Below are 14,362 nucleotides of genomic sequence, written 5' to 3'. Positions count from 1 at the left end.
TTTGAACCAGACAGAGGTTCCACACAGTGGAAAATTCACATGTGACTGATAGTCAGTCCTCAGTACCCACTGTTGCTCTGCATCTATGGATTCAATGAACTCAGATCCTGCAGTATTACAGTATTTACTACTGACAAAAATCCACGTAGAAGTGGCCCTGTGCAGTTCAGACCCATGTAGTTCAAGATCAACTGTACATGAAAAAGTCCAGGGCTATTTCTCAAACCCCAGACCAGCCTAGGTTTCAAGTAGTGTCCAGGACATCAGCACCAAGGGTTGTGTGAGGAGCAAAGAGTGAACTGTGAGTGTACTGAACTTGATGGCCAATAACAAGAGTGGAAGGGTGCACCCCCTGCCCAGAGACCCTCTTGGAGGAGTCCTGGGTAGGTCTGGGGGCGTGTGTAGACATACCTTGACACAAGGCCGCGGATTTCTGGACCTGAGGCCTGCCTGGCGCCATGCGGTCCCTTCCTTCTGGCTATCGGAGGTCGAGGCTGGGTAGGACGTGGCGAGAAGGAGTTTCTGCAGCTGTGGGAGGAGCAGATGGGAGAAGCCAGGGCTGAGCTACAGCCAGAGATGCAGGGAAGCACATGTTAGGGAGAAGCCTGGCCTGGAGCCAATCCCCCCGCCCGCCGCCGGAGTGACCACACTCTGACCCCGTCATCATGGGAGCATGGAAGAAGACAGGGAGGGCACTGAATGACCTGTAATACATTAAGTACAGAAAGCAGGTTGTGTAGGAATGCCAGACAGACACAAGTATCCCAGTAAAAAGTAAAGTCCTTTTCAGAGTGAATAACCCAAGAGAAATATCTATGATCTTCAGAAACCCAAACAGATCTTGGGTGATGTCTACCCATGCTACCACATGCACACACTTGATTCGGACACTTTACGTACACTTGTGATTACACACACGCACACACACGCACACACATACACAGTCTGGATGGTGAGGCCCCACAATGTTTCTTTGGTGTAGGATTTTAGCTGATTTTCCTTTGTTCTTTTTGTTTAATCATACTGTTTAGGAAATTGATTCTTTACCTTAAGCGAATAATACTTGGAAATGGTGGAAAATACACATACCACAAATACTAACGGGTAAACAACTGGAAGCTAGTCTCCCTCCTGTCCAAGGTCCCAGAGGCAACTGCTACTAACCACCTTCTTGTGACCCATTCCTGAGGTGGGACTCAAATATACATACACACATACACAATGCAAGAATGTATATATGTACACATCACCTCCAACCAAGCCAGCTGTTTTTACACAAGTGGAAGCATACTAAGCTGATGCTTGTCTGGCTTTTCTAATTTTTCTATAAAAGTTGATAAGCTTTTCACACTTCTATACCCAGAGGAAAGGTGCTCAGTGTATTCCAGCCAACAAAGCAGGGAGATGATCGCACCTGGGGGTTTCGCTGGGGATCCTACCACAGCCGAAGTTGAGAACAAGTCAGGAAGCATGAGCGGTTTTTGTTATAGCACTGAGTGTTTCCTCAGGAGACATGACCCCCAGGTCACCCCAATGGGATTGCCAAGGGCCCAGGAACCAAAGAAAAGGCCACTCCCACTGCCCTAGGAGCTGCAGGAGCCACACGACCCTACCAAGACCCCAAACCAGCATGTGCATGTCTGTGATCCTCTGACATGGACAGGAAAAGATGGTCATACCAGAGCAAGGGACCTGGTTCTAACCTAGTTCAACCCAACTCACTGTGAGACCTTGGGTGAATCCTTCCCTTTTCCTGGCCTTGCTTTCTCCAAGGTTGTGAGTGTGTATGGATGTGTGTGTGCATGTGTGTGTGTAAAACAGGAGCAGGCAGACTAAATAATTGGTTTTTTTTTTCCGATTCAGGGGTCCCTGTAAGAATACAAGAGAAGCTGCTAGCCTCAGAAAACACACATGTATACAGAGGTCCATGGGTTCTGCAGGTGGACTCTCTGGGACCCATGACTCCAGGTGAAGAATCTGTACAAATTCTCAGGGCCTTTCTAGAACTATGTTGGAATGTGGGGAGTCTAGATGGCAAGTCTAGAAACAGAAGTACAGTCTAAGGCACGAGAGAAAAAAAAAAAAAAAATAAGGCACGAGAGGGAACAACCAAACAGTGACCAGCAGGGGTCGCTCTCTACCTCTCTACTCAGGTGTGGTCCCTCTGCAGAGTCCTATACAGAATTCCTCTCGTTACCGTTACTACTGGGCTTCCCAGGTGGTGCAGTAGGAAAGAATCCACCTGGCATGCAGAAGATGCAAGAGACGTAGGTTTGATCCCTGAGTCGGGATGATCCCCTGGAGAAGGAAATGGCAACCCACTCCAGTATTCTTGCCTGGAAAATTCCGTGGACGGAGGTGCCTGGTGGGCATGTCCATGGGGTCACAAAGAGTCGGACGTGACCGAGTGACTAACCACACACGTGCTCACAGGCACAAAGTATTCCTACTACTGATACTGGGCTTCCCTGGTGGCTCAGCTGGTAAAGAACCCACCTGAAGTGCAGGAGACCTGGGTTCGATCCCTGGGTTGGGACGATCCCCTGGAGAAGGGAAGGGTTACCCACTCCAGTGTTCTGGCCTGGAGAATTCCATGGACTGTATAGTCCACGGGGTAGAAAAGAGTCGGCCATGACCAAGTGACTTTCACTTTCACTTTTTCACTACTAATACTACTGCTAACACCATGGCCGACTGTTGTGACTATCACTTAGATAGCGTTTATTGAGCCATTTCTTTGTACCTAGCACTGTTCTAAGTGCTTTACATGTATTATCTGCTGTACTCCTCCCAACTGCCTTTGAGATAAGCACTGCTATTAACCCCACCTTACAGACCAGGAAGCTGAGTCAGAGAGAGGCACAAGAGCATTCACTGGTGAGGCTGAGATTCAAACCCAAGAGGTCTGATTCTAATCAGAAAGGACATTCAACCCTCATCAGCAGGAGCCATCACATGGGACTGAACACACTCTTGAGTCTGGCACGCATAGGTGCTTATTAAATGTTCCACGCTGCTTTGGGGAACATGAAGTCAGCAGGAGAGAGGGAAAATGGTCCTGGACTAGGAGTCAGAAGACCTTGCTGGCAAGTCAACTTGTGTGATCCTGGGAGAGGCCCTCCCCTCACTGGGCCTCAGTTTCCCCAGAGGTGCACTTTATGATTACCAAGGGCCTATTTAGCTCTAACTCTCCATGACTGAAGATCCCTGCCACCTCTAACAGGCCCTGACTTTTCAGCTAAGTCTCACCAGTCCTAGGAGTGCCCACTGATGAAGTAAGAAGCCTCAGACAGATGAGCTGGACTTCACAAGCCAGTACATCTGGGGTTCTGGCACTTTTAGCCTGCGACAAGAGCAACTGCTTTTGGCAACTTCTGAAATCCCTTTGGAATCTGAAACGGCTGAGACCTTCTCCCCAGAAACCTGCAACACCATGTGTACATTTCCACATTCCACATTGATTCAGGTAGCATTTAACTTTTGCTGGTCAGAGTATGAACCGGTCCAACCTCTTTGGAGGGCAGGCTGGAAGTACTTGTCTAAACTGAAAAATCACATACATTAAGACCCAGGAATTCCTTTTCTAGGAATGGATCCACTTCCTCCTGGTGAAGGACACAGTCTAAGGCAATGGAACAATAAAGGAGTTGAAACAATGCACATATCCACCAACCAGAGGATTAGTTAAAGAAGTTATGGTACCTTCTTATAGGGAACACTATACAGCTGACAAAAAGGATAAAACAGAGCTACCTCTGCTCATCTGAAAGAGTTTCCATGCCACACAATTCACTGAGAAAAGCAAGGTTTAGGCTGTGTGTAACGGAGGCTCTTTTTTGTCGTTAAAAAAAAAAAAGAAGAGGAAAGTCACACAACAGATCAGTAACCATGGTTACATCCAGGGAAAGAAAAAGCCATTATGAGATGGGTAAGGAGGTTTTGCTTTTAACTCTCCATACTTCCTGTTTAAATTTTTCACTGTGTGTATATGTGTGAAAATGAAAGTGAAAGTCAGTCGTTCAGTCATGTCCAACTCTTTGCAACCCCATGGACTGTAGCCCACCAGGCTCCTCTGTCCATGGGGATTCTCCAGGCAAGAATACTGGAGTGGGTTGCCATTCCCTTCCCTTCTCCAGGGGATCTTCTCGACCTAGGGATCGAACCGAGGCCTCCCATATTGCAGGCAGATTCTTTACCGTTGGAGCCAACAAGAGTGTGTGGAAAATATTTGCATTTAATTTCAAGGTTTAACACACACTTAGGGTAAATCCATGAAATCCCAAAGGGCCTACAGAGTTGCAGGTTAAGCCCAAGGAGGCTGCCCACTACCAGTCCAGGCGGTCTGCCCTGAACCCTTGCCAGTGATGCACAGAGATTCTTGCGGGGGTTGGAGCTGGTTTCCCTGCATCCACCACCCTTACAACCACACACATCTCAGGCCACCACCATCACTTCAGCTGGAAACAGATTCTTACCAGCGAGAGCTCGTCCACCTCAGGGGCCGAGGCAGGGGGCCCCTCCAGAGAGGGGCTGGGGGGCGCAGAGGAGGGGACAGGTGATGCAGAAGCACAGGAGGGTGTGTCTCCATCATCCAGGGCTGGCAAGGCAGCCAGACTCACAATATCCTCAGGGATGTCATCCAGGGTTTTGGTGAGCGCTGCCAGGAGGGCCTCATTCTCATTGTCGATTATCTGCAGTGAGCAGAGAGGCAGAGACGGGACATGGTTAGCCAATGCCTTAGGCTCAGCGACTTTGGGTAGAAATCTGCTCTGTGCCTGCAGCTGTACCACCACCGCCATCACCCTCCTGCCACACCTGCTCAGATCTTCCCAGTTTCCTAGGCAAGCAGATGCTCAAGAAATGTGCTATGGACTCCAAGAATCAGAGATTTTCAAGCAGGCAGCAGGTGGTAACAGAAAGGGCCTTGGCTTGGGGTCACATGCTAATCAGGGGATGCCCATCCCTTCCTCCAAGGACAGTCACTTCATACCACAGCCTCCTGTGTCCAAACTCCTGGACAGAGTACTGAGGCTGGTCTATGCCACTGGCAGGCCCAGGTCAGCCTCTCTGACCGTGGGGCCCAGACAGCTGGTAGAAAGACTGGAAGCTTCAAGGTTCAGCCGTGACAGTGATGAGCAGAGCAACAGGACAAGAGCTACCATGCCCCTGTGGGTTCCCAGGGCCTGCAGCCTCATTCACTCATGGACAGGCAGGGCAGTTAGTGTGGTGGCTAGGAGCTTGGGATCTGGAGCTGGGGTGGATCCCAGATCTCACATTTACCAACTGTAACAACAGAACCTACTTCATAAGGTTATTGTCAAGGACTGAGTTAATATATGTAAGATGCTTGGAAAACAGTGCCTGACACATAACAAGCACCAATTACTACTACTACCATCACCACCACTGCTTCTACCACGACGACTCCTGCTATGATGATGATGATGGTGATAATGAAGGTGGTGACGATAGTGGCGTGGGGTAATGCTGATGACGATGGCTGTGGCGGTGCGCAATTCCTTCCCTCCCCTTCCCCCTCCTTCCTTCTCCTAACACACATGTACCACTACTCTGTGCTTGACAATGATTGGAGACTGGTGATACAGATGGGTAGCTCATGGAGTTTACCCTCCAGCAGAGAAAAGAGTTAAACAAGGAGACAAAACTAGATCATTTCAGAGAGTGAGAAAGCTTGGGAAAAAAATAAAAGGAAGCTGTGATGCAGAATAAGAATGCGGTAAAGATTTATAGGCTATTTACAGCAGTCAAAGAAGGCTGCTCTGAGCAGCTAATACTGAAACTTAGGCTTGAAAGATGAGAGGGTACCAGCCAGGCAAAGAGCTGAGGAAAGATGATTCCAGGCAGAGTGAAAACCCAGTGCCAAGGCCAGGGACAAAGAGTTTGGCTGATGAAAGAAATAGAAAAGCTTTGTAAATACTGCCTCAGGTAAACCCCACAATAACCCTTGTGGGGGTGGGGTTGTTGTTCAGTCGCTCAGTCGTGTCCGACTCTTTGTGACCCCATGGACTGCAGCACGCCAGGCTTCCCTGTCCTTCACCATCTCCCAAAGCTTGCTCAAACTCATGTCCATTGAGTCAGTGACACCATCCAATCATCTCATCCTCTGTCACCCCCTTCTCCTCCAGCCTTCAATCTTTCCCAGCATCACGGTCTTTTCTAAGGAGTCGATTCTTTGCATCATGTGGCCAAAGTATTGGAGCTTCAGCTTCAGCATCCGTCCTTCCAGTGAATATTCAGGATTGATTTCCTTTAGGATGGACTGGTTTGATCTCCTTGCAGTCCAAGAGACTCTCAAGAATCTTCTCCAACACAATAGTTCAAAAGCATCAAGTCTTTGGTGCTCAGCCTTCTTTATGGTCCAATTCACACATCCATACATGACTACTGGAAAAACCACAGCTTTGACTATGGACCTTTGTCAGCAAAAATTCTACTGTCATGTTAGATGGTGACTGCAGCCACGAAATTAAAAAATGCTTGCTCCTTGGAAGAAAAGCTATGACAAACCTAGACAGCACAAAAAAGGGGGGTGGGGTACTATTCTAATTGCCATTTTGTATTTGAGGAAACTGAGGCTCATGGAGGTTGACCAACATGCCCTGGGTACATTTCATTCATTCACACAGCAAATCCGGGGCAGAGGCAGGGCTGACACAGAGCATAGCACACACAGATGAACTGACAGGCTTCCTTCCCTGATGTCTCAGATCTCTGACACGAGGGTCAGCATGCACACTCCCAGCCCACCAGCCCTGCACAGAGATCACCCTGCTTCCAGGTGAGGCACTGAGCGTCCCACTCAGTAAAGCCCAGCTACTGGGCTTGTTCTGGCAGGAGGCCTGTCTGTCACATGATGTCTTAACCAGCGCTCTTTCCCATCCCAGGTCAGGCTGTTTATCCTTTCTTCAGGAAGTTCATCTGAAATACACATCCCGTGACAGCCTTTTGGCTGCACTAAATCTGTTCCAGGCCTTGCAGCCAGTGCAGCAGTTGAGTAATTCGAAGGAGGACATGGGAAGAGAACAAATGTGGTTGTGACTTTGCAAGACAGCTAAGAATAAAAGAAAGGTCAAAGGAAGGTTTCAGTTTAGCCTGACCCGGGCCCCCAGGATGGGGCTCCAAGGGCAGGTCCAGGAACTCCGGTTCAGGAATGCAACAGGGCTCAAGTGGCAGCCCAAATCCCCATCCACAGGCCGGACCCCCAAACCTGTGTTTCCAGAGCAATATGTCCAGCCTGATAGGGAGCTAAGATCTTGGACCTGCGGCTCAAGGACCACTCTTGGGGTTGACTGAGGGGCACTCTACCACTGACAGGGTGACCTTGGGCAAGTCATTTCCCATTTCTAAGCCTTGCAGCTTTGGGGGAAGACCTGATCCCCAGTCAGTTTCCCTCCAAGGGTTACTAGGGAGGCTGGTCTGGAGGCAGCCACACAAGGGCTCTGTGAATTGTTCCTCACCTAGCTCAATGCCTGGGGCGTGGGAGGCTCCAGGCAGATTTGATGAATGGAAGAATGAGTGAACCAAACAATGAACTCTGACCACTGGGGAGATTAGAGTCTCAAAGAACCCATTCCAGAGGGAAGTTATTCAGAAGTCATTCAGTGTCATCAGCACTGGAAGGAAGGAGGGGTCCTACTTTCACAGCCAGAGGAAAAAGGCCCAGAGATATTCTGAATTATCACAAGTATCAAGAGCTGGAAGGGCCTGTGGGGGTCACACAGAGACCAGGGAAGTCAAACATGCTGCTTGTGTGCTACAATCCCTCATGCCCACACCCAATGTTCCGTCCACACCCTTTCTTAACCCAACCCTCCAGGCAACACTGTGGATCATCTGGGTTGGAATTCACCAGGAAGCCTATTTGCCATTCTTTTTTGTGGTGGGGGGAATGAAGGTCCAGGAGAGACTTGTCAATATTGCACAGCAAGTTGGGAGCAGGTAGGGAGGATGATCAAGGACTTACTAGGTACTCAGCATGGTGCTGAAATGAATACCAGGTGATAGAGACCCCCAAGGAGCCCCAGCAGGTTAGGCAAAAACAAAATGACTAACAGAAGGCCTTCTGTCTCTGTCCTCAGCCCTCCTTTAGCAGGTCCAGTTAGCAACAGCCAGGCAGGGTCGGGGGTCCTGACTCTGACTGGGAAGAGAGTCCAGCCCTGCCCTCAGCATGGTCCCACCAGCACCCCAGGATATCACAGGGAGCCACACCGCCCCTCTCCTCTTTCCAGGCCCATTAGCTCAGCTCTCCCAGCTCTGCTTAGAAACGGAGTGCAAATTAATGGAGAGTTAATCAGCTGAGGAAGGGATATTAATAGGCTTGGCCCCACCCCCAATCTTCCTGAGCGCTCTGAGGCTGGAGAAAAAGGAACCTTCAAGAAACCAGAGGGAGAACCTTCATTCTGAGCACCTAGAGGGGCTTGAGGGAATGACAACAGAACAGAGTTCAGGCTCCCAGGGGCAGAAGAACACTCAGAGATTGTCCCCCATTCACTGGGGTGCAGGAAACACAGGAAGTCAGTTTCCCTTCCTTTTTTCTGGGGGTAGGTCCACAGATGTCACAGGAGTCTAAAAAGGACCCAGTGGCGCTATCCCTACAACAGATTAAGGACCGCTGATCTAATCCGTGCTCTTTCCTCATTTCTCACCCAGGGAAACTGAGGCCCAACAGGGAGGAGGTACTAGCCCAAGGCCACACGGCACACCGTGACAGAACCAAACGCCTGCCTCCTCCAAAAATATTTACTAAGTTTAGCCTACTGTGGCCCTGGCCCCAGTACTCTGGGCACACAAACAGAAGGTACTGTCCCTGCCTCCGGGGGCAGTTGTCAGCTCTTGTAAGGATAGCTGTTCTCCACTCTCCCGTCTGTTTCCATAGCAATGGTGCCACCTGACTTGTGAGAACATGGCTCTGACACAAGGCAGCATGGCTATACGACTGCCGCTGGTCAAATGAGGACTCTGTCCCAGTCAGTGGCAGGGCATATTAGAACCTCTGGGCTCTGAATTCCAGCTCAAGGACTTCAGAATGGGTCATGTCTGGCCCTTGGCAGGAAAGAAAACATTGCAATCAGTTTCTTCATTCAACACCTATGACCGAGTCTTTTCAATTCAATGTGCAAGGGCCTCACAGAAGAACAAAATACTGCTTGTCCTCAAGGAGCTTGAATTCTGAAGGTCACATGCATGCACAGGACGGGAGCCCAGAGAGGAAGTGACTGACCACCTGCCTGAGGAGAGCTAACATGACAGCTGGGTGTTGAAGGATGTATTCATATAAATATTTTTTTAAGCCCAAAGAAAGTGCCAGTCTCTGTGCACAGCCTGGGACCATGACAATTTACAGTGTTGTATCAGCCCCCAAGCTCCAGGGGTGGGGAGGGGGCCGGGGAGGAATCAGGCACTGATCATCTAATCACCCTCACAGAGGGGGCACTGGGGTGTGATGGGTGGCGCAGGTTATGGAATGCAGGGCAAGAAGGGTAGAGAGGCAGGGTATGCAGAGTTCCACCACAGTCCTGACCATCTCTGGAGATTCTTCTGCCTTCCTTGCTGTGCAGAGCCCAAGGGCCACACCAGGCTGACCTGTGTCTGAGGCCGTTTCATGCACATAGCAGGCTCCTGGCAGGAGCTTACTACTGGGTCTGGCCGGTCTCTGAGTAGGCGGGGCCTGTACAGTTTGGGTGCGGATGGTCTTTAAGCTGCTAAATTGCTAAGTGAAAGTCACTCAGTTGTGTCCAACTCTTTGCGACACCATGGACTATAACAGTCCATGGAATTCTCTAGGCCAGAACACTGGAGTGGGTGGCCTTTCCCTTCTCCAGCGGATCTTCCCAACCCAGGGATCCAACCCAGGTCTCTCACGTTGCAGGTGGATTCTTTACCAGCTGAGCCACAAGGGAAGCCCAAGAACATTGGAGTGGGTAGCCTATCCCTTCTCCAGCGGATCTTCCCGACCCAGGGATCGAACCAAGGTCTCCTGCATTGCAGGCGGATTCTTTACCATCTGAGCTATCAGGGATGGTCTTTAGGCAGCATCCAAATCCCTCTCGCTCATCAGTTCTCCATAACCTGAAAGTGTTTCCTCGAAGGTGGCCCCACTCTGAGGGAGGAAATAGCAGAGTGCAGCTTACCCCATTGTTGTGAGAAAGAATGGAGGCTGCAGAAGGAGCCAGAACCAGAGCCCAGTCCTGCTGATCCTCATACAACAGCGAGGGGGCTGGGTTCCTACATTAGAGTAAACACACTGACCCTTCCTAACTGTGTGGCCTTGAGCAAGTTACTTAACCTCTCTAAGCATCACTTTTCTCATCTGTAAAATGGGTTACTGATAGTTTTTTTTACTGATAGGTTAGAATAATCTTGGGGGAAATCCAACTCCTTCCCTGGTGGCTCAGACAGTAAAGAATTTGCTTGCAATGCAGGAGTCCCAGATTCTATCCCTGGGTCAGGAAGTTCCCATGGAGAAGGGCATGGCAACCCACCCCAGTATTCTTGCCTGGAGACTTCAATGGACGGAGGAGCCTGGTGGGTTATAGACAATGGGGTTGCAAAGAGTCAGACACAGCTGAGCGGCTATCACTTTCACTCATATGACCCAGAAGAGCATGCATAATCTGGCCCCTGCCTAGCCCATCCCCACCCCCCATTTCCTGACACTTTCCCTTTAGCTACTGTCCTCCAGCCCTTCGGTTCCCCAACACAGCAAGCTTTCCTGCTTCTTGGCTCTGGGATCATCATGAGGCTCCTTTGTCCTCCTTCAGCTGAAGCATCTCCTCTTAGAAAGGACTTTCCTGACCATCCAGTTTCTTCAGATGCTCCTCATCCCAGGTTAATTCTTATTGTGCCCATGTCCCTAGTGACCACTGTTTGTCTATGTATTACCTGATCTAGGGTCAGTCTTCCCTCTAGACCGTAGAGTCCACTGTTGAATGCAGTGTCTGACACACATAGGGAGCTCCATAAACATTTCTAGAAGGAATGATACAATTTATCAGGAGAACTATTTGAGAGGATGCTCATGACACAGTGACGTGGCACATGGTATGTTATTATTGTTGTTATTGTTATTGCTATTATTATTATTATTATATTGTCAGATAGGCACAGGGAGATATGCATTCTTCCTCCAGTGTTTATAGAGGAGCATATTTCAAGGGAAGAATAATAACTCCAAATGTACTCATTACCCAGCTTCAACATGGCCAATTTTATTTCACCTATTACTCTCCATGCCACACACCCACACATGCAAATGCATGCAGGGATTGCTTTATTCTGAAGCAAATCCCAGACATCACATTATCCCACATTAGAGGCCTTCTTAAACGAAACGTGCCTCCAAGACTGGGGCTCACAGGGCAAGAGGCATAGATATGAACTGCAGGTCCTGGCATTGCTTCTTCTTAAAGACCCTCTATGGGAGGGGGGGAGGGAGGCTCAAGAAGGAGAGAATATATATATATATATAATTATGACTGATTTGCATTGTTGTACGGCAGAGATCAATACAACACAGTAAAGCAATTATCCTCCAATTTTAATTTTTTTTTAATAAAAATAAAGAAAAAACAAATAAATAAAGAACCTCTAGGCACCAATAGAAATATGGAGATAAATACACTCCTGTCTGAGAGTTGTTAATAAAATTAAGTGACTGAATATACACACAGGGACAGTCCTGCCACAGAGAATGGGAGTCAGTCCCATTATGGTGTCAGCCCTTATGGCGTCAGCATGATTATAAAGCTCTGGCTTAGGAGGCAGGCAAACTGCGTTTCAATCTAGTTCAGCTGACAGGGTAAATCGCCCTAGGCATGTAGCTAAACTTCTCCAAGCCTCAGTTTCCTCATCTGTAAAATGGGGAGATAATCTCACTTGCTTCAGAGTGGGAAAGAGTTCAGTGGGATCATTCAAGGAAGGGAGGAACTCGCTCTGGCTCACAGAGAGACTCAGTTCTGACTAGGGGCATGGAGAAAGTAGCTCTTCCCGATCCCCACTTCCCAGAGGCAATAATACTACCTCTGAGAGGACAAGAGCTGCCCAAGACCAAGTGCAGACCCAGGACGACAGACAGGGTCCCAATAGCCGGAGTGGATGAAGAGACTTCTTTGCATGAGCAAGTGGAGAAGAAGGTGACTCAGGGCAGAGCCAGGCTTTCAGGGGCAGAGAGAGGCACAGTGAGGCAGACGGTGGTGAGGCTCAGAGGGCATACCTGGAAGAGCTCTGCGTCATCAGGGCTATACTCGCTGGGGTCGGTTTCAGAGTTCTCTGGACACCACTGCAGCTCCTCAAAGCAGGTGGCTGAGTCGAAGTCGCTGGCATCCAGCTGGGAGAGGTCGAGCTCGGGAAAGTCAGCGCAGAGTTGTTCCTCCCCAGATCCCCCACCCTGAGGAGACAGGTAGAAAGGAGGTGGGTCAGAGCTGAGCCTGGCTAGACCCAAGAAGGGACCTTCCTACTTAGGATGCTGCCAGTCTGAACCCTTGGCTGCCTTTGTCTAGGGCCTGATTTTGCCAAGTGACCAAGAAATGGAAAGATCTACCTCATCCTCTTGCAACTGCTGAAGCTACCAGGAGGTAGGTCAGGCTCTAGCATTACAAATGCCCCTGCCTGCTATATCTTCCTTTCTCCTCCACACTCCTTTACATCCCTCAAAGCTCTGCCCACATAGGACCTCTTATCTCTTCCCAGAAATATTTGGTTGAAAACTCGATTACAACCTATAAATAGAGATCTACTCCTTTCTATAACTGTTCCCATTTGAAAGGGGATTTCTAGAAGGCAACAACCCTTCTATATGAATAATGAAACAACAAAAAGCAAGAACTGACATCACTGAGTGATGGCTGCATTCTAGAAAAACACTCACCCAGGTTCCCAGAAATAATTGTCTTGTTTAAAAAGGTAGAAGATCACCCATCAGCAGACAATAGGTAAGTAAAACTCTAACCATCTATATCATGGGATATTACAGTGCTGTTGAAAAGAATGAGGGCATTATGTATGTTCTCCATACCATGTTAAATCTAAACTGCAGAACATCAGCAGGTAAAATACTATCCCACATGTGTAAAAAGAATGAGACAGACTCAAGCCACACACTGTTCATGATAATATATATGAGAACACAGTGCCAGTACATAGGAGGTCTAGAAGGCCATAAGTGGGGGGTGGGGTAGAAGAGAGTCAGGAAGGACCTGGTAATAGCACCGACGAAACTGGTGCTTCTCAGAGTGTGGTCCCAGGACCAGCAGAGGCAGCACCACCTGGGAACCCGATGGAAACAATGCAGGTTCTCAGCCTAACCCAGACGACAGACTCAGAAAGTGATTACTTTCTCACCCTGGCCTCCCAGGTTTAACAGTTACCAAGGGACTTCTCCCGGCATCCAGTGGTTAAGACTCCAAGCTTCCAATGCAAGGAATTAAGATCCTGCACACCACTGGGAGCAACCAAGAAATTAAAAAAAAAAAAAAAGTTACCAATAGAAGGGTACCTTGCAGATTCAGAAACAGCCTGAGTTGGGGGAGGCTGACACAGAAACAGGATACCATAGACACTGGGGTCCAGCATCTATGAATCACAATCCCCATGTACCAGCTGTGATGCCTTAGGCAAGACCCTTCACCTCTTTGAAGCTCAACTATCTCATCTGTAAAATGGGACAATAACACCTGCCTCATACAGTTAATATTAAATAAGGCAATGCTATAACTTGGCTTGGTAAGTGCTCAATAAATGGCAGCAAGCAGGAATGGTGACAAATTTTAAAAAATAATATAAAACAGCAGAGTTTCATGGCAGGCAGAGATGGGTGGAACCTCCTTCGAGAACAGAAAGAGGCCTGCGTGACACTGAAGAGAAATAGGTTTTATCCAGGCCTTTTCCTTAATTGTTACCACTTACTAGGCCTCATAAATTATGAATAAATGTATATTATTAGCTCAACTTGACACAGGAAAAAGGCTTTTATCCGAATTTGGGTCAAATGTCTTAATTGGCATTTTGTAAGAATCCTGTACACCCAGGCAGCAGCAAGGCCGGTTCTCGCAAGCAGCCAGTCCCTGCTTTCAGGCCAGGTAGCACGTGTCCAGAGAGTGCAACTCCAGGGACACTCCCACCCATGCCTGCCCTCTATCTGCCCGGTCTTCCTCCAAGCCACATGTGTTCAACACTCATGGGAATTAAGCCCTGTGTCACTTGGTGAGGATTCTCAGCCGTCTCCTGGGGCTGCCTCCTCCTCCCCTACTGAGTTGGCTCATGGGGGTACAGCGGTCTTGCCTGTTCTAAATGGATATTTGGTTTGTTTTCAGTTTGGGGCTGTGATGAACAAGCCTACAGTACT

General features: G+C 48.8%; 1 protein-coding gene across 3 annotated transcripts in view; it reads right to left on the bottom strand.

Annotated features, from left to right (window-relative positions):
• The window catches only part of PPARGC1B (PPARG coactivator 1 beta), a 117,557-nt gene that overhangs the window by 23,371 nt on the left and 79,824 nt on the right, over window positions 1-14,362 (bottom strand). For 2 of the 3 annotated variants that reach the window (XM_061151709.1, XM_061151710.1), the window contains exons 2-5: window positions 12,233-12,406; window positions 10,903-10,989; window positions 4,476-4,691; window positions 412-528 (exon numbers count right to left, since the gene is read on the bottom strand). In XM_061151709.1, the coding sequence (XP_061007692.1) occupies window positions 412-528; window positions 4,476-4,691; window positions 10,903-10,989; window positions 12,233-12,406 (594 nt within the window). The remainder of the gene's footprint in view (window positions 1-411; window positions 529-4,475; window positions 4,692-10,902; window positions 10,990-12,232; window positions 12,407-14,362) is intronic. The other variant, XM_061151711.1, reaches the window with a different exon arrangement.

Source organism: Dama dama, chromosome 9, assembly GCF_033118175.1.
Source record: "Dama dama isolate Ldn47 chromosome 9, ASM3311817v1, whole genome shotgun sequence".
NCBI classification, from domain to species: domain Eukaryota; kingdom Metazoa; phylum Chordata; class Mammalia; order Artiodactyla; family Cervidae; genus Dama; species Dama dama.
The sequence above is the reverse complement of the archived record's forward strand: the minus strand, read 5'-3'. Positions and strand labels throughout refer to the sequence as shown.